Source organism: Setaria italica, chromosome II (assembly GCF_000263155.2).
Source record: "Setaria italica strain Yugu1 chromosome II, Setaria_italica_v2.0, whole genome shotgun sequence".
In the NCBI taxonomy this organism is placed as follows: Eukaryota; Viridiplantae; Streptophyta; class Magnoliopsida; order Poales; family Poaceae; genus Setaria; species Setaria italica.
Window position 1 is genome coordinate 33808015 of NC_028451.1, and position 18578 is coordinate 33826592.

General features: G+C 45.6%; 1 protein-coding gene across 1 annotated transcript; it reads right to left on the reverse strand.

Annotated features, from left to right (window-relative positions):
- Window positions 1–5679: 5679 nt before the first annotated feature.
- On the reverse strand, window positions 5680–7383 carry LOC101779660 (AT-hook motif nuclear-localized protein 28-like). Its single transcript, XM_004957003.3, has one exon. The coding sequence runs from the start codon at window positions 7072–7074 to the stop codon at window positions 5989–5991; it is 1086 nt and encodes a 361-aa protein (XP_004957060.1). The 5' UTR covers window positions 7075–7383; the 3' UTR covers window positions 5680–5988.
- Between the last annotated feature and the right edge of the window lie 11195 nt (window positions 7384–18578).

Sequence of the window (18578 nt, forward strand, 5' to 3'; positions counted from 1 at the left end):
TGGACCCTGTGCGGTGCGGCTCACCTTTGTGAATGCCACCAACCTGCTGAATTCGCAAATGGGCCTTGTTCATGCTTACAAATGGTTTCCCGTTCATGGATGGACAAACAGTATGCGGTCATGCCTGAAAAATGTAAGACAACTAAGCTTAGCTAGTTGGTTAGGTTTCTATGTTAAAAAATATGTATAGTAAAGTTTAAGTATTCGACTCAACGGTTGCATGAGTATTCACATTATTAGCTAATTATTGTTTTAATACTAAACGACGTCTCTACGACAATCTTAAGATCTGTCACTAATTCATAGAAAACGTTCATAGGGCAAGATGTGCATGCATGCGTTTATAGAGTTGAATATGCGTGTATTTGTGCGAGAGCTGTCACTAAACTCGCTGCCGATGAGATATTCTCTAATTACGTATTTCAAAGAGCTGGTTGGTAGTGTCCCTGCTGCCCTAACCCAACCCTTCCTCTATGCCCAGAGGCCAGGGTCACTGGATCTTGGTAACGTTCGTATGCATACAGTGGGTATGGGTAACACAGCCAACCCAATCCAGTATCTTCCTCCTGCCCAACCCAACCATTCATCCATGCTCCCAAAACCTTGGAAACCTGAAAGGTAACTCCTACAACTCAAATCCACATTTTCAGCTCAATAAAACCATTTCAATGGCGTGAAAAGCTTCTCGTACACACACAAACCTTACTGCATGATCGAACAAATGGGCACATTACTATATGAACAGGTTAAAGCTTAGTTAGGTCATTCTCAATGCACAGTTACCGAGGCTGAGAACTTGATAACTATGCAGTTAGGTTTTATGATGATGAAACTGATCATCTCAGATATGATAAAACTTTCTCTCCTTTCTCAACTTTACCGTGTCAGAAAAATTATTTATGTGACATTATTTAATGGTCATGAAACTTGTGATGAACCCTCCACTTTGACCTTAGCGGATTCCGATGAGAGGTCGTCGTCAACACTCTCACGTATGCTACACAGTGACTAGCTAGCGCCACAGGAATTGAAAGTTGTAACTTGTAACGGGAGAGAAACCATGCACGGGGCATGCATGGCAGTGTGTGGCAGGCAGGGGTGGCTGGATCGCAGTGGGCACAAAAGGCAAGCTGTGTACTGTAGCTATTGAGCTAGTCGGCTCCACGAAAGCTCAGACGTCTCAAGCTTTAACTTTCCTCTGAGATGTGGGATACGATCCAGGGGCCCCGGCCGCCGCATGCACCGCTAAAGTGCAAGCACCACCGAGCAAAGCCCGCACGAAAGGAAAGCGCGAGACGGCCGGCGACCGTGGATCGGAGCGTCGCCAGCCGCACAGCCTGCACGCGACAAAAGCCGAGCGCATGCACCTCCTGCGGCGCCTCTGGCCGTCTCCAAGCGCGCCGGGTGAGAACAAAGAAACCATCCGCCCGCCGCATCTCTTTCCCAGCAATCTCAATCCGAGCAAGGAAAAAGCTTTCCCTGTCTTGCACCCATTTCTCTCCGTGGTGGTTCTTTTCTTTTCAGGCCAAGCAAGATAAGCGCAGCCTTTTTCCAGTTTTCATCGGCGCGCGGCTAGGACCGAGCTAAACCACCTTTGTCCGTACGGTCCGAGAGCGATGTTCGCACCATCTTTCCAGTTTCCAAATAAACCACCCCCGAGTCCATGAACCCATCCTCCACGATCTCTCTCGCATTCGGATAGTTTTGCATGACAGTTCACACTTGGCAGATGGACTGTAGTGTATACACACGCAGACACGCTGACACGCCCCGTCGGGCGTCGGCTAGTCCTCTTGCAACTTGTAGCTAGCCTCGTCCCTCGTGCATGCTTCCTTTGATGCTACAACTAGTCTAGAGCTAGCCCAAGCACGGGCGAGGCGTGGGGCGGCATGCGGCATGAACCCATGAACAGTGCTTATCATGCGACACAACTATACAAGGCTGCTGCTACAGTGCTGCGTGCCGCGCCGGATCGGAGCAAGAGCTACGAAGAGCTAGAGCTAGTGGTGCTCAGGAAACAAGAAAAATAAAAGGCGCAGCGTTCGTATGCATGGTGGGTGGCACAGGCTACGCGCAGCGCAGCCAGGTACAGCAGGAGCAGGAAGATACCCACGCGGCCTGCCCCGCCGTGCATCCCCGACCCCAGCCCTCTCTCCCTCTCCGGCCCCCTGGTCCGGCCGGCCTCTGCCGCTGCGCTGCGGCCGCGCTAGCTCGCATGCAGTCTCGCCCTAGCTGCAGGCAGGCAGGCCGCCGGCCGCTCTGTCATTTGGGCTGCAGGCTGCCAGGCTTGCGGCCGGGCGGCAGGGTTGAGGCAAAAGGCGAGGCCAACTTTTGGACCGGGAGTCCAGGAGGATGGAGGTTGGAGTTGGAGGCCGCTCTCTCCCTCGTCCCTCCCGCTTTGTATCTGCTCCTTGAGAGTTGCGTCTGACAAGACGGGCAAGGCACCGGCCGGCACAGGAGAACGAGCGCAAGAGCTAGCCGTGTGGCCTGTGACTGTGGTAGAATCCTACTCCCTTTATCTCGACTTTAGAAAAAATCAACAGTAGAATTTGGAGAACTAGACTGTTCGGCTGAACCGGTTGAAAAGCTGAAACGGCTGATTTATTATGAGAGAAAAATATTGTTTGGTAGCTGATAAGCCGGCTGATAAGCTGAAGCGAACAGGGTATGTGGACGACTAATTTTGTCTTCGGGGAAGGAGAAGGACGCACATGTGGATGTAAAAGTTCTTTCCCTTCCTTCCTTCGATATCTTTTTTTTAAAAAAAATAGCTAGGAGCACTGGTCCGTCGTGAAAGAACTCAAATAGGCACCTATGCTTCTAGCCCACACTATAAAGCTTGATAAGCTGCTAAAAAAACTCAAGCCACCAATTAATTAATTTAAAACAGACCAGCTTATAATCAAATTTTCAGCTATCAAAGCAATCAACTTATAAAAAATTAAGCTGCCTCCTTCAACTCTTGCAACTTATACTAAGTTGGGAGGGATCAAACAGACCAAAAGACATAAAAAATTTTTTGGGCAATTACTCCATCCAAAACAGTCCAAATGCTACACCCTTTGGGCTTTGGCCATACCATCTCCCTCTCAACATCCAGTGTGGTGGGGCAAGATCAACAAAGAAGAGCCAACATGCAGTCCATACGTAAGCTAAAACAACAAAGTTCTCCACAGACAGCTTGGAAAAGCTTAATCAAGGACTGATGCACATTTAAGTGTACTTACAACAGGGATATCTAATCATTATAAAGTAGCACCTAACAATGTTTTGCATGCGACGAGACGTCACGACTCATTTTCCCTCCATGAGGTCTGCCAGTGCCACCATCTATCCATCAATCCAGTGCCACCGTCCATCCATTCCATAATGGACATAATAATATTAATTTGGTATCGTAACAGTATTTTAACTTAGTATGACAAAACTAAAATAATTATATTCTGGGATACAGAGGAAGTACAATATTTCCTCGTTCTTTTATCTATTGCGGTATGTTTGACATGCTAAAATTTACCCCTATTCCTAGTGATATTTTTTTGGAACGTAGTTTCCTGAACGAGGAAACAAATGTTGTCTCTGCATCGTATGGTTCACTAGCCTCTTACAAGTTTCAAGCCATCCTCCATCTATCCTGAAATGTAAGGCATCAGAGTTTTTAGGATATATTAGGGGGAACTGGTAAAAGATGCATGTACCCCTAAGTTAGTTATGACATGGGAGATGTGTTGCTTTGTTTTTTTTTTTGAAAAAGATGTTTATATTAATCAATCACGGGATTAGATTCAAATGCGGGTAGCTCGCTTACACATGTTGGAGCATTACCTCTCCAAACAACATTGTGTAATGTTCTCTTTGCCAACTGAGCTAACTCATGAGCTACTGCATTGCACCCTCTTTTAATCTTTTTAAACCTCACCTCCGTTATCAAAGGAACACGAGCTTTTATCTTCTTTATTATGTGCATTACATGTGATCTATATCCTCTTGTTCAGATGTAACGGAAGCTATAACTGATGCACAATCCGATTCAAGAATAACATGCTTCCTTACCCATTCTGCAGTAAGTTTCAAACCCTCAAGGCAAGCTATTGCTTCCACCTGTTCTACCGAAGAGCAATCTGAAAGGACTTGCCAGAAAGATAGGATTACATAACCTCTATAATCCCTGACAATCTGCTTGGTTGTTTTAATAGCAGTTGCAAAAAATAAGAAGCGCACTTCAACAAATCCACCAATCATCTAAACCTATTATGTTAATTCTGAGAAGAATTAAATATGCAATGATCTAAATGTACATAGGATGTCTTATATTTAAGGATAAATTTTAAATCCTTAGATGTCTTATATTCCAAAATGGAGGGAGTATAGGGGCGGACCCATGTAGATGTGAGTGAGGGCACATGCCTTCACTAAAAAAATTGATGGTAAGGTAATTAGCAAATTTTCATCAGGTTCAAGTCTCCAAAATTCAAGTGGTTTTAAGGTGTGCTCGGTGCCCTACTTAAGATTTGTTCGAGGTCCGCCCGTGAACACACTGTATGGTTCACTGTTTGATGAGCCACGTGCACAAATTCTCAAAAAGCGCCAATCTTTTGCGGCAATCAAAATTCTAACTAAACTCCATTATTTAAATTAGGAAGGCAGAAATCATCTAGAGGCAGTCTTGTCAATGCCAATTGGCAATCCGTAAGAGCAAATATCCTTCCCTCTCGATGGCAAAGGTAATGGTCAAAGTTACAGCGTTGACCTAGCAAATAGCAAACGTGCCCAGAGCCTGCAGGCGCTGCCTACCAACATCCATGTTGTCACATCAGGTCACTTCGTTGCTTATGGCCTCTGGGCTCTGGCCTACTCCTACAGCTTTGGCCAGATCAACGGCAGTGTGTATACGGCGTGCTGCCAGAGCCGGGTGCAATGCACCCGGCCGTGCAGCTCGAGTTTTAGTTACCCTCACCTTCTAACTTTGACACTATGTAAAAAGAAGATTTCCCGTCACATCAAACTTGCGGTACATGCATGATGTACTAAATGTAGATGAAATTAAAAACTAATTGCACAGTTTTGTTGTACTTTGCAAGACGAATCTTTTGAGTCTAATTAGTCAATATTTGAACAATAATTCGCAAATACAAACGAAACGAAACGCTACAGTGTGCTACAGTGCTGGTACAGTAATTTTGCATCTCCAAAGTTGGGCAACTAAACAAGACCTTACATGCAATCACAGCGTGAAAGTACTGCAGCTTCAGTACAGCTGGTAATCAAATAATCAATATTCGTGATTTTGAAATTTGTGACCTTAGCAAAGAGCACGGCCGAATCAGCATCGCTAGCAATGACATACATGGATCTAAAGGTTTTTTTTGGGATTTCCACGGGTTCCGACAGTACCTAGATAATTTGTCACAGTGCATGTTTTGCCGGCATTGCAGAAGGAAGGCGAAGGCCCATACGGAAGAGAAGCACCAATCAGTGCCTGTGCCTCCAGAGAATGGGTTCACGCACCTAGCTGACCGGATATAGCTAGCTATGCAGGTGGTCTGAATGGCTATAAAGGTTAGGCCAGCAACTATGGAGAAGACTGCTGTGCACATGAGTACTATTCCTTGGCTGACTGTAAGCGCTAATCTTTGCACAAATGAATGAATGAACCATAAAATAGTGGCAGCAGTCGCATAATCTGTAACTAATCGAAAATTTAATCCCGCCATCCCAGATTTGGTTAGAGTTTATAAACATCACAAAAAAGATAGCAACAAGAACAAAGTACACTACTTGCATTGCTAGGATGAGGCATCCATGCAATGCAGATCAACGATTCTCATCGCGAGACGAGGAAAAAGAGTGTTAAACCCTAGGAGGAGCTAAGGTGAATGTAGATCGGGCGCTGGGGCGCGCATTGTCACGTCATTAACCTGCTTACACGATGCGAATGCGGTGGTAGACGCGTACCAATGATTGATCACCGGGCAGGGCGTGCGCACATCAGTACGGCGGCGGAGGCGGGTGCGGCGCGCGAGCCGGCGGCGGCCACATCACGTCCTGCGGCTGCGGGTGGCAGGCGAAGATGGGAACGGCCGGAGGGCCGCACGGATCCACCGGCTGCGCTTGCGAGGCGGCAGCGGCGAGGTGCGGCGCGGGCTGGCGTCGGACGACGTGAGGGCGATGCTCTTGCGGCGGCTGCTCCGCGGGGTGCTGGTGGTGGTGCTGCTGCTGATGGCCGCCGCCGCGGTGCTCGTCCGCCGGGTCCCCGCTGCCGGCGGAGAGCGAGACGGAGACGGACACCGCCGCGTCGTCGTCCGCGGGGAGGCGGTGGAAGGTGGGGTTGGTGAAGGCGGCGGCGACGACGACGACGGTGGACGCGGCGTAGAGCGGGCCCGCCACGGCGCCGCCGACGATCTGGCCGTGCGGCCCCGCCAGCGAGATGGAGAGGCACGCGGCGGCGGCGGCGGCCTGCGGCGCCACGGCGGACATGGCGGGGGGCAGGAACGTGGCGGAGATGGACAGGATCTCGTACTGCCCGTGGAAGACGATGGCGGCCGCGGCGCCGCCCGGGACGCCCCCGCCGGGCGCCGGGTGGCGGAGGGAGACGTTGGCGACGGCGCCCGTGCCCGCTAGCACGCAGATCCCGAGGTTCCGCCGCGTGGCGAAGCGCGCGAGCGCGTCGGCCACGTCGCGGCCGCAGGGGATCTCGATCACGTGGGGGCGCATGGCGGCGGCCGGCTCCGCCTCCCTCGTGATCACCAGCGGCGGCTTCGGCTTGTTCTTGGACCCCGGGGGGCGGCCCCTCCGCTTCTTGGACACCTCGATGCTCGCCCCGTCGCCGCCACCGGACACCACCAGTGCCCCACTACTCGCCGGCTCCGCCTTCAGCTCGGCGCTCCCGCGGCTGTCCACCTCATCCGAGAAGCACTCCAGCTGCTGCTGCTGCTGCTCACCACGGCCGCCATGGTGGTGCTGGTGGGATGGCTGCGGCTGCGGCGGCGGCGGCGTAGTGAAGTGGGTGGGCACCACGTCCTTGCGATCTTGGTACAGGCGCTCCTGGCTCATGTCCCTCTTGCCGAGCGACATGAACTTGGTCGCGAGAAAGAGAGACACCACCTAGCAATCAGGTAGTACAAGCTGGAAAGATGCGGCTGCGACAGCGAGAGAGAGAAAGAGTTGTCAAGAGCACGGGCGATGGCAGCCGCAAGTGATGCTTCGGCGACGACGATAGAGGTCTCTGGACTTTGGAAGGGGCGGGATAAGAAAGCGATGGGAGAGAAGATCAGAAGAGAGCACAGTAGCAGGAACAGGACAGGATGAGCCTGAACCTGAAGCCTCAAGGGCGGGTAGGCGCCTAGGCGGTGCCCGCTGCTGGTGAGAGCGACAGCGAGGTGATCCTTTTAATCCTCTTGTCTTTTCATGGCTGCGCTCCTTTTTTTCATGCTGCTCGTACTACTACCACCAGCATCTAGCAGAGTACTTTTCAAGTGCTTACTTCGAATGCTCTAACGATGGAGTAAGGGCGGATCCTGTGGCATCAACCCGCAATGGGTCCCGAATCGTGAAAGGATGGTGCGTGCTGTGGTGCCTCGAAGGCCTCCAATGCATGAAGATTGGGCCATCGTCACCATTGACCCAATATCCGGGTTTGAGGTACAGTTCCACGCGATGAGGCTATTTTACGAGAGTTGTTTGTTGATGACATGAGAATAGAGATTAGAGACATTCAACCTAGCCATCTGGGACAAGCTTTGGTTTGTATGCCTACGATCGGGATAGATTGATCATTACTAGTCCACACCATTTTGCTGGTGGCTCTATCACGGTGAAGAAGCACAACATTAGTAGAAACTGAAATTCGGTTGAGTTTAGTCAGGAATGTTGGCTTAAAGAAGCACAACGTTAGTATAAACTGAAAATCGGTTGAGTTTGATCAGGAATGTTGGCTTATGTTGCTTGGCTTTAATCTCGATAACTGGGAGCAGTAAGATATTGATGAGGCAATAGGCTATTTTGCTCGTTTAATCTCCTGGGAACAAGCACAAATATCATCTGATTTTAAAGGTGCGTGTAGTGGATCTATCCGATGTGTTAGAATTTATTATTTTCACAGATGGAGATGAAATCCTAGACAATCCAATGTGAAATTCTGCAGCATACTATGCTTGGTGGTTTGCCAGCTAATGAAGATCCCAAGCCTGATGATCACCCTATGAATGATAATAATCCACCATGTATGATTTCTTTGGATATGGCCAGCCTGGTCACGGTCCCCCAAATCATTGGCAATAGGAAGAAGTTTAGCCTCAGCCTAATCCTATTCATGACATCTGGTCAGATTGGAATGTAGCTAACAATCTTGAAGCCCAAAATGATATGCTAGATCTGAACCTTGCGCCTGATCAGGATGACAATATGGTTGAAGTGGTCCAAGAAGTAGAAGAAGGTTTTATTCCTTTACTTGAGTTGAATGACGAAGAAATTGCAAACCTTGATGCTTTTAATAATTTGGGTGACCCAGGTGTTCAATTGGCCAATGCTCTCCAGATGCCTCACCAAGATGCTGTTAACTTTTCTGATTCTGGTTCTTTGTCAGGTTCAGCCAGTTCAGTCAATATGAACATTAATGAGGAAAATCCAGCTGTGGATCTGAATCTTATTCTGGGTCTGCCCATTCAGCAACAGTTTGGACCTTTTCTCCCTAAAGAAATTATGGAAGAGGATTTATGGCCAAACAACTTCCAGGAAGAAAATCAAGAGAACAACCAAGCTGACAACATATAGATTGGTATGGTGAGGCTGCAAGATAGCTTCTCAGTTGATCTTGGTTACAATGCTTTTTTTCAGAGAAAGCCAACAGCAAACACTTTTAGAATCTGGGCCAAACACTTTGACAACCAGATGCGAAGCCTGCCCAAAGCAAGCATCCCTCTTGAATGGGCTGATTTCTTCACCTCTCTCCTCTTGTCACCAACACATTTTGAATGGACCAAAAGTTTCTGGCATCCAAGGTCTAGGAATGTGTTTCATCTACTTTGCATAATTCAGATAGAATTCAATTCGGTCTCCCAGTAGAGAACCCCCCTATTCAGATAACATGTGACAACCCAGAACAAGAAACGGTCACATCTCCACAAGAAGCATCTCCAAGGAAAAGAAAGAAAACCCCTGCCACTAATGTTATAATAGTGGATGATGACAAAGTTAGAAGGAGTGAAAGGCTCAAAGGTCTGGCCAGAGATTTCAAGAAACAAACTTGTGCAGGGAAAAATTGCCTTGCTTGTTCTGCAGATAGATCACCAACTGTATCTCCATCACTCATCAAAAGCCTGGGTGCTACTTTCTGCCAAATGAATGCTGATGAGATCTCAGATGAAGCTCTCAATGCAAAGAAGAAAACATCCAAGAAGGCTGTTAAGAAAAGTTCTAAGCCATAGGCCAATGACTCTACCACATCCAGTGAAGGGACAAATGCCAGCAAGACTAAGAAGCCCAGACAGGGTGATGAGTCGAGCTAAAGGCAACCAAGTGCCAAGACCAAAGCTTTTATGAAGTGATGGCCACAGTTTCATCTTTTGTTATTCTCTTTAATGGTTCAGAAATGCTTGCCTTTTGTATTACAGTTGTAGGTTGTCTTACCTGTGAAACTTTCCTAGGACTTTTGACTTTTATCTTTCTTTGAACCTCTTAAGGCAATGGGATTATTGGTTGCTCTTAATCAGCAGTTGCAAACCTTTTTATCATCAATCATTATGTGGATGTGCTACATATTATGTATGTTGGCATGCTTATCTATTAACCTCACCGATGAATAATATCAGACATTATCGATCCTGGAAGGTTCTCTCATGAAATGTGAGAGTAAGTAACTCTGATAAGAAATGGAACTCCATTAGAAATAAAATTTGTGAAGCATCTTGTGACATTGTGTGTTTGCAAGAGACTAAGCAAGCTCACTTAAGTTTTGTCCTCATTACTTGAATAAGCTTGCTTTTCTGCCATCGTGTGGGGCTTTAGGGGATTCTATTATAATCTAGAATGGGGCAAAATTTGATGGAGAACTAGATTTTGAAAATGAATATGCCCAAGCAGTGCTCTTCACTTCTCTTCACTCTGGTGAATCATGGATTCTCACCAAATGTATATACACCATGCACCGATGAAGGTCGAGCTCTCTTCATAGATTGGTTCAAACAGATTGCCATGCTAGATGATGTTGACTGGCTTATTGTGGGTGATTTCAATTTGATACGAAAATTAGAAGACAAAATAAGCCAGGAGCAAATGTGAATAATATTTTAATGTTTAATGAGGCCATAAGTGCTCTTGGATTGGTGGAAATTCCATTAAAAGGTGGACAATTTACTTGGTCAAACAAACAAGAATCTCCACTCCTTGAAAGGTTAGATTGGTTCTTCACATCAGTTTCATGGACAAACAGCTACCTAGCAACTTTGCCCCATTCTCTAACTATGGAAACTCTTGACCATGTCCCTTGTATTGTAACCATCAACACAGAAATCCCCAAAGCTAGAATTTTTGATTTTGAGAATGATTGGATGGAACATGACCAATTTCTGGCAGTTGTCCAACATGGCTAGAATATCCTAGTTTATGAAACAGATGTAGCAAAAATTCTAACAGCAAAATTCAAAAAATCTAAGGAGAGTTCTTAAAGCTTGGAGGGCTACAATATCTAGCTTGTCAGAATCAATTGCAAAATTAAAGCCTCTCATTGAATTCTTTGACATCCTAAAGGAACATAGAGATCTTTTGGTTTTGCTGTCCATGAATGGAATTTCAGAGAGTTGCCGAATAACAAGTTAATCTCACTTTTGAATCAGCAGAAATATATTGGAAACAAAGGGGATTAATTAAAAGAATCAAATTTGGTGATGGCAGCACTAAGTTCTTTCATGCAAATGCAACAATCAAGTTTAGAAAGAATGCAATTACATCTCTAGTAAATGCAAATGGAAATCAGCACACTGATCATAATAAAAAGGTAGAACTTTTATGGGAAGCATATAAGGACAGGCTTGGTAAATCTGAATTCTCACACATCAATTTTCAATTGAATGACCTCCTTCAAAGACATTTAGACCTTTCATCTCTAGAAGAACCATTCAATAAAGAAGAGATTGGCAATGTGATCAAAGAAATCCCTTCTGATAAATCCCCAGGTCCAGATGGTTTCAATACAGACTTTTTGAAGAAATGCTAGCCCATTATTTGTCAAGACTTCTATAATCTAATTGATAGTTTTTATCATGGAGAATTGTGCATTTAGAGCATAAATGGATCATATGTAACTCTGATTCCCAAGAAAATAATCCTTCCTCTGTCTCAAATTTCAGACCAATATCCTTGTCGAACTGCACTATCAAACTTATCACAAAGCTCCTTGCAAATAGGCTGCAATTGAAAATAAGGGACCTCATCCATACAAACCAATATGGCTTCATTAAATCAAGAACCATACAAGACTTCTTAGCTTGGTCTTTTGAATATCTCCATCTATGCCATCAATCAAGAAAGGAGCTCTTAATTCTTAAACTGGACTTTGAGAAGGCTTTTGTTAAAGTGGAACATAACTTCAGGCTAGATATAATGAGGCACAAGGGATTTGGCCACAAATGGATATCATGGATGAATATGATCTTTAACTCAGGGACATCCTCAATACTGCTAAATGGAGAACCTAGGAAAATATTTCGCTGTAGAAGAGGAGTTGGATAGGGAGATCCCCTATCACCTCTCCTCTTTGTCCTTGCTGCTGACTTCCTACAAACTCTACTGAATCGGACAAATAATGATGGTTTGCTTTCTCTACCCCTCCCTATGGGAGCTGGTAATGACTTCCTAGTAATTCAATATGCTGATGACGCACTTATTGTGATGGAAAGCAATGAATCCCAACTGCACTTGCTTAAAGAGATTCTAGGAAATTTTGCAATTTCATCAGGTTTGAAAGTCAACTTCAATAAATCAATGATAGTTCCAATTAATACTCCAGGAGAAACAATGACATCTCTAGCAAACATTCTAGGCTGTGCCATTGGATCTTTGCCATTCACATACCTAGGGATTCTATTGGGAAATACCAAACTTCAGTAAAAGAGTTCATGCCTTTAGTCAAAAAGTGTGAGAGTAGACTCCTTATTACATCTAATTTGCTTGATCAGGAAGAAAAGCTAACCTTGGTGAATTCTATTATATCCTCCTTCCCAACTTTCCTAATGTGTTCCATAAAACTTCACAAAACAGTGTTGCAACAACATGACAAATACAGAAAATATCTTCTCTGGAGAAAATCATATCTAAATGCCAAGAAACCTCCAAAAGCTGCGTGGCCAATGGTCTGTCTACCAAAGGAAGAAGGAGGATTGTGAGTAATTGATCTTAAAGTGCAAAATGAAGCTTTGTTACTAAAAAATTTACACAAGTTCCTAAACCATGAAGGTCTGCCTTGGGTTCACTTAATATGGAACAATTACTATTACAATGGTCAGTTGCCAAGGATAAACAAGAAATGATCTTTTTGGTGGAGAGACATCAATAAAGCTATTAGATCAGTACAAAGGAATAGCAATCCCTAAGCCTGGGAATGGTAAATCAATTTCACTGTGGGGTGATCTATGGTGTGGCACAGTTCCTAAGCTTAATTTTCCAGAGCTCCATTCATTTGCAAAGAATAAAGGCATCACCCTACATAAGGCAACATCTGTACCGACCTTCCATTCTCTCTTTCATCTTTCCCTTTCTACTGAAGCTTACAGTCAGTACAACAGATTACAGAACTCAGTTCATCAAATGTATAATGCCAATTCAGAAGATAATTGGACATACATATGGGGAAATGGCACATATATTCCAAGCAAGGCATACAGAATAATGAAGGGTCGTATGCAAATCCACCAAGCATATCAATGGCTATGGAAATGCAGTTGTCAAGTAAAGCACAAAGTCTTTTTCTGACTTCTTCTGAAAGACATGCTAAATACAAGGGAGTTGCTTAAGAGAAAATTAATGCAGCTACCCTGCTACACATGTGTATTGTGTCAGAATAATATAGAGGAATTGGTCTTGCATATTTTTCTATACTGCCCCTTCTCCAAACACTGTTGGAATTTGATTGGCATGCAAGTTGATGATAATATGATTGGATATCAAACTCTGGAATCCTTTAAACTTCAATTAGCTCAACCCTTCTTCATGGAGGTGATAGTCATCATGTCCTGGAGTATATGGACAATAAGAAACTACTTAATTTTTTTGAAAATCAAGTAGCCACAATTCAAAGATGTAAAGGAATTTTCAGAGAGGAATTCTCTAGAGTCATATACAGGGCAAAGGCAAAATATCATCCGACGATAAGCTCATGGTTTCAGTTTGTGTTGTAATTTTTTCCTTTTCCTTATTTTTGTTTTCGTTATGTTGTAAAAACTCTTATTTCTTTTTAATATATAACCAGTATGGGGCCTACCCCTCTTGTTCCATAAAAAAAATGCTCTAAGGATTGTTGTTCTTTCGTATAGTTTTTAGCCAATTAATCGAATGTACATAGACTAATTTCGATAATCTACCGGGTACAAACAAATTGATAATAAGAAACCCAAACCAACAAAATCATCGATGACCACTTGATAAATAAATCTTTAAAATATCTCAATTAGACTAAGAAACTACATGGTTAGTTGAGAAAAATCGGCAAAAAAATACTCAGGCATTCCAAGATAAAAAAAATCACTCAAATAAATGGTTGGAACTCTTGCACTATATGGAGCCTTATGAATACACGCACATAACCATACCTCTACGAGCAACTATAAAAGACTGAGTTGGTAGATCATGAAATTGACGAAAAGTTAGTCCAATTGTTTTGAACCCTACTACCCCTATGAGTGACTCCAAAAGACTGAGCTGATAGATCTATTGCGATGGGCACGTCACCTACCACTGAAAGAATAACGACAGTGAGCCACTTCGAAAGACTGATCTCAAGATTGATGAAGTCACTACTCGCTCGACGGCCTACCATTGAAAGAATAGCGCTAGTTAAATCTTAGAAAAAATCCAAAAAAAAAGCAAGCATCCTTTCTCAGTCGAGAACTCAAACTCGGATGGATAGATCTGGTAACCTTACCACCTTTACATTTCAGCCCATATGTTACTGTAGTATGAATGCATATGTAAAATGCGGTTCTAGAGTCATCTCCGACCAAATTTCCCAATCTAATTTCCATTCACAAATTTGAGTTTCACGTTATTCATAGGTCCTGCACTGCCAATTGTTTCCAATCCACTTCTAATTGTTTTTACTCATCTCCACACTGCCATGCCACTAGCGTTAATACTCTAACCTATTGTCCAAATTGATGTGGATTTTTAGTTTTTTTTCATTTTTTTGTTTTGCTCGTTCAAGAGTTTTGCTTAGTTTTTTTCCTTTCTAAACAAAATTTAAAAAATCTTTAATTTTGATCTACTTTCTTCCAATCTTTTTTAGAATTTGACACATACCTTTTCAAAATATTTATCATTTACTGATAAGATTTTGAGTAAAGTGCATGGCCGGTCCTTAAACTTATCTCGCTGTGTCATTTAAGTCCCCGTAGTCTTAAAATGCATATCTGGCTCCCTAAACTTTAGGCTCGGGTGTCATTTAGGTCTCTGTACCCTCAAAATGCAGATCTTACCACCTAAACTTGATTTTGGATGTCATATAGGTCCCCAAACTCTTGAAATGCAGTATCGTCCCCCTAATAGAATATGATAAGATCAAAATTTTATGCTTTCAAGCAAGCCATTACCTTCATTGGCATATTTCCAGACTTGTTTTATTGCCTCATCAATTTCTCCCAATATTCGATCAATAATCTATCTTATAATCTTATAAGCTCCTGACCCTGAATTTAGTTTAGTAAGTGCAAGGAGTTATTTAAATTTGAACAATCTTCCAAGAATAACATAGTATGCGTGCAATGCGCACGTAGCAAGTTAAGATATTACCTTCAAAGTAAAAGATCATTAATCTTTCTGGGTTCAGCAAATCAATATTCTCCACACACACGTTGAGCTGAAATTCACTTTATTTGACTATAATAAATTATATCTATGTAAACTTAAGCTTTTAGCAGTTTAATTGAGATGACAATGGTTCTAAAAGTATATGGACCTAGATGACACCCAAAGCTAAGTTTAGGGCTAGATCTGTGTTGAGAGTATATGGACCTAAATGATACCTGAGCCCAAATTTAAGAATATAGATATGCATTTTGATAGTACAAGACCTAAGTGACACAACGAGACAGATTTAAGGACCAGCCATACACTTCACTCTAAGGGGGTGTTTGGATCTCCGGACTAAACTTTAGTCCATGTCACATCGAATATTTAGATACTAATTAGAAGTATTAAATATAGACTGTTTACAAAACCCATTATACAGATGGAGGCTAAACGGCGAGACGAATCTATTAAGCCTAATTAATCCATGATTTGCAATATGCTGCTACAGTAACCATTTGCTAGTGATAGATTAATTAGGCTTAATAGATTCGTCTCGCCATTTAGTCTCCATCTATGTAATTAGTTTTATAATTAACTCATATTTAATCCTTCTAATTAACCTACAAATATTTGATGTGACATGGACTAAACTTTAAACTCCAGGATCAAACACCCCTCAGATTTTTATTCAAAACTACCATAAACATCTGATCAACTGGCCAGTGTAAGATTAGCAGAAGCCCACCATAAATTCTTGGCGGATTGCATGCAGCGTGCGCTGGCGCCGACGTGCCGGCCGGTGCGCACGGGGCCTGCTTCGCCGCCCGGTCACAGCCTCACAGGTCGGCGAAGCGAACTGCAGGCGTGGGAGACCCACCGCACCGCCCAGTGGGCGCCTGGCAGCCTCGGCCCGACGGCGTCAACCTTCCAATCCCCACGGCAAAGCGGCACGGGAGCGGGGGTGCGAGCGACGAGCGACGGAACGAGGCCGTGCGCGCGTTTCGGAATGGTCTTCTCCCGTTCGACGCGTGCCGTTGTTCCCACTGCCCTGCCGACCTGCCGTGCGCTTCGTCGGGTCATCGGGTGTTGCACCCGGGCCCGCTGTCCGAAGAGATACGTACCCGCCGCGGAGATTCGCCGAAGCGTGTGGCCGGATCGCCGGACGCTGGACCTGGACGGAGGGGGCGGCGATCCGTTTCGCGGTTCGGGCTGGAGGATGCGTGTCCATGCGGCACCTCGGCCACCTTGCATTGGCGCAGGTACACCATGTACCCCTTATAGCTCAGGAGAGCGAAGCAGTCCTACGATGTTTCTGTAGCCAATTCGAGTAAATCACATGATAGTATGATACCGAAGCCCGCAGATCTGGAGAGGGAGGGAGAGTACCTTGCCGGACCACGTGGTTCACGGCTCCAGATAATAACCCACGGCCTTCAAGTTCGACGCAGCATGCCTTGTGCGGCCGAGGCGCGGTACGGTGCGCGGCGGCCGTAATCACGCAGGCGTAATTGCTGTTCTGGCGGCGCAACATTTTGACATGTGCGTGCGCGCGGCTGAGACGCCCCGTCCCACACGTCGTCCGTGGACCATGGTGCAGGGAGCACGAGATGTGTGAACAACTTACATGCTGGTGGCAGATCCTATGCAGATGAACAGTTATCTTTTTGACCGGCTGGTCCTCCTGTAGCTGTAGCATCCGCGTTAATTATTTGCCTCGGCACAGGTAAAACTGATGAAGAAGCTCCTCCTGTCCTCCCCCAACCGCGTCACGCAAAGCTTTCGTCCGGATTTCGGATTGTCACCACGAGAGCATCATTCATACCTCACGGCGGGAGGGCCGCAGGGGGGACGCTGGGACGGACAAGCCATGGTCCATTTGCGTCTCCAGTTATGAACACGCGACCCGTACGGCAGCAACGGCTCCTCGCTCATGATGCCGCGCCGCCGTACGCTGCGGCCTCATACACGCGCGCGCGACGGCGAAGGCGACGACGAGCGCGGAGCGCCCCAGCAGGCAGCAACGGAGCACGGGGCATCATGACGGCCGGGGCGCGCGCGGGCGGCCGGCCACCACGACGAGTCCACGACGGAGCCCCCGGCTGGGAACGCGCATGCAATCATCGCCAGGGTCGCCAGTGTCCGCCGGCCCGCCGTGCACGGACAGACACGCGCTGACATGCAGAGCGCAACCGTCCGGCCCTCAATCATGAATGCCGGCCGGCCCTGCGCTCGGCACCGGCGACGGACGCGATCGATATCGGCCAGGGATCTGGGCGGTCGGCAATGCAGAGAGCGCGCCAGCGCCGTGGGATTTAATTAGATTATCGGCCTCTTCCGTGCCCCCACCGGCCTATCGCGTCTCGGCGTCTGCGCCCATGCCGCAGGCCTACCCGCGCCGTATAGACTGGAGGAGCCTAGCTTCGCCAGGAGGCCGTGGCGCGACCTGGCCATTTATGCACGACCTGGCCCATGCTGGCACACAGTGAGGGTCGCAGTGTCACAGGCAGACTGGCACCACAGTGCACGGCCTTTCGAGTTGCATTTGTTGACCCTGACTGACCTCAACAGGCTGGTCTGGTCTGGTCTGGGTGTGCCACACACACAACGGTTTACCATAAATCGGCGCAGGTATCTCTTGGCCAGGTTTTGTAGGCAGCTAGCCAAGCGCCCAGGCCTGGAAGAGGAGGCTACGTAAAATCTAGGCAGAATCACGAGTCAAGTCGCTCACGGTAATCCTTTTTTAAAAAAAAGTCGCTCATGGTCGAAGTTAACTTCCCCGCAACAAAAATTAAAATAGTGTACTTATTTTCATATTATTATTATCCTGTTAAATTCAATGTATATTATAATATAAATGTTTTGTTACCCGTAGCAACGTGTGGGCACAATTTCAGTCCACGTAGAATCAGATCCTGATATTTTAGTCACATAGTAGCGGGAAGATGAAAAAAATTAGGACGCATTTGGTTCTGAAGATAAAGCCTCTCCTTGCCCGCACAGTCGGAGGGGTTTGGTTTGCTTGCCGTATTGTCCAGGGGTCTCCACGGGAAGTCTTTCCTTGCCAAAGGGAGAGCGGCTCTCCCATGCAGTCTAAGTGCTACGAAGAATCTCAAATGTCACTTGGGTGTGTTTAGGTCTTTACAATTTACTCTAAATGACCAAGTCAAAATTTGGCGCTCCCAGAAACTTTGGCATGACCAGGCTTCTTCACAGAGCTAACGGCGAGTTTTTGGCCACAGATTGCCCCGCTCCAATTTAGTTGCCTGCTAATGCTTTGTACGAATGATGTGGCACCATTATATGGGGCAAGCTTCCATGCATATATTTTCAGAAACAAACCAGGCAGAGCTTCCATACATATACTGCTTAACTACGAAATAAAGCAACCATATCTCTTAAACCATTTGAACTACCTAAGCTCCTTGCAATTCAATATATAAATCAAGATCCATATCGACTCTATCTTATTGTAAAAGAAAATTATTAACATGCGGGGCCTATACTTAGAAACAAGAATTTTGGCATGACCATAATCCAAACATCTCATCTTTAGCTAAATTTTAGCCATTGCCCTGGTTTGG

Coding starts and splice junctions, on each gene's coding strand:
- LOC101779660 (XM_004957003.3), bottom strand. CDS start 7,074: ATGTCGCTCGGCAAGAGGGACATGAGCCAGGAGCGCCTGTACCAAGAT.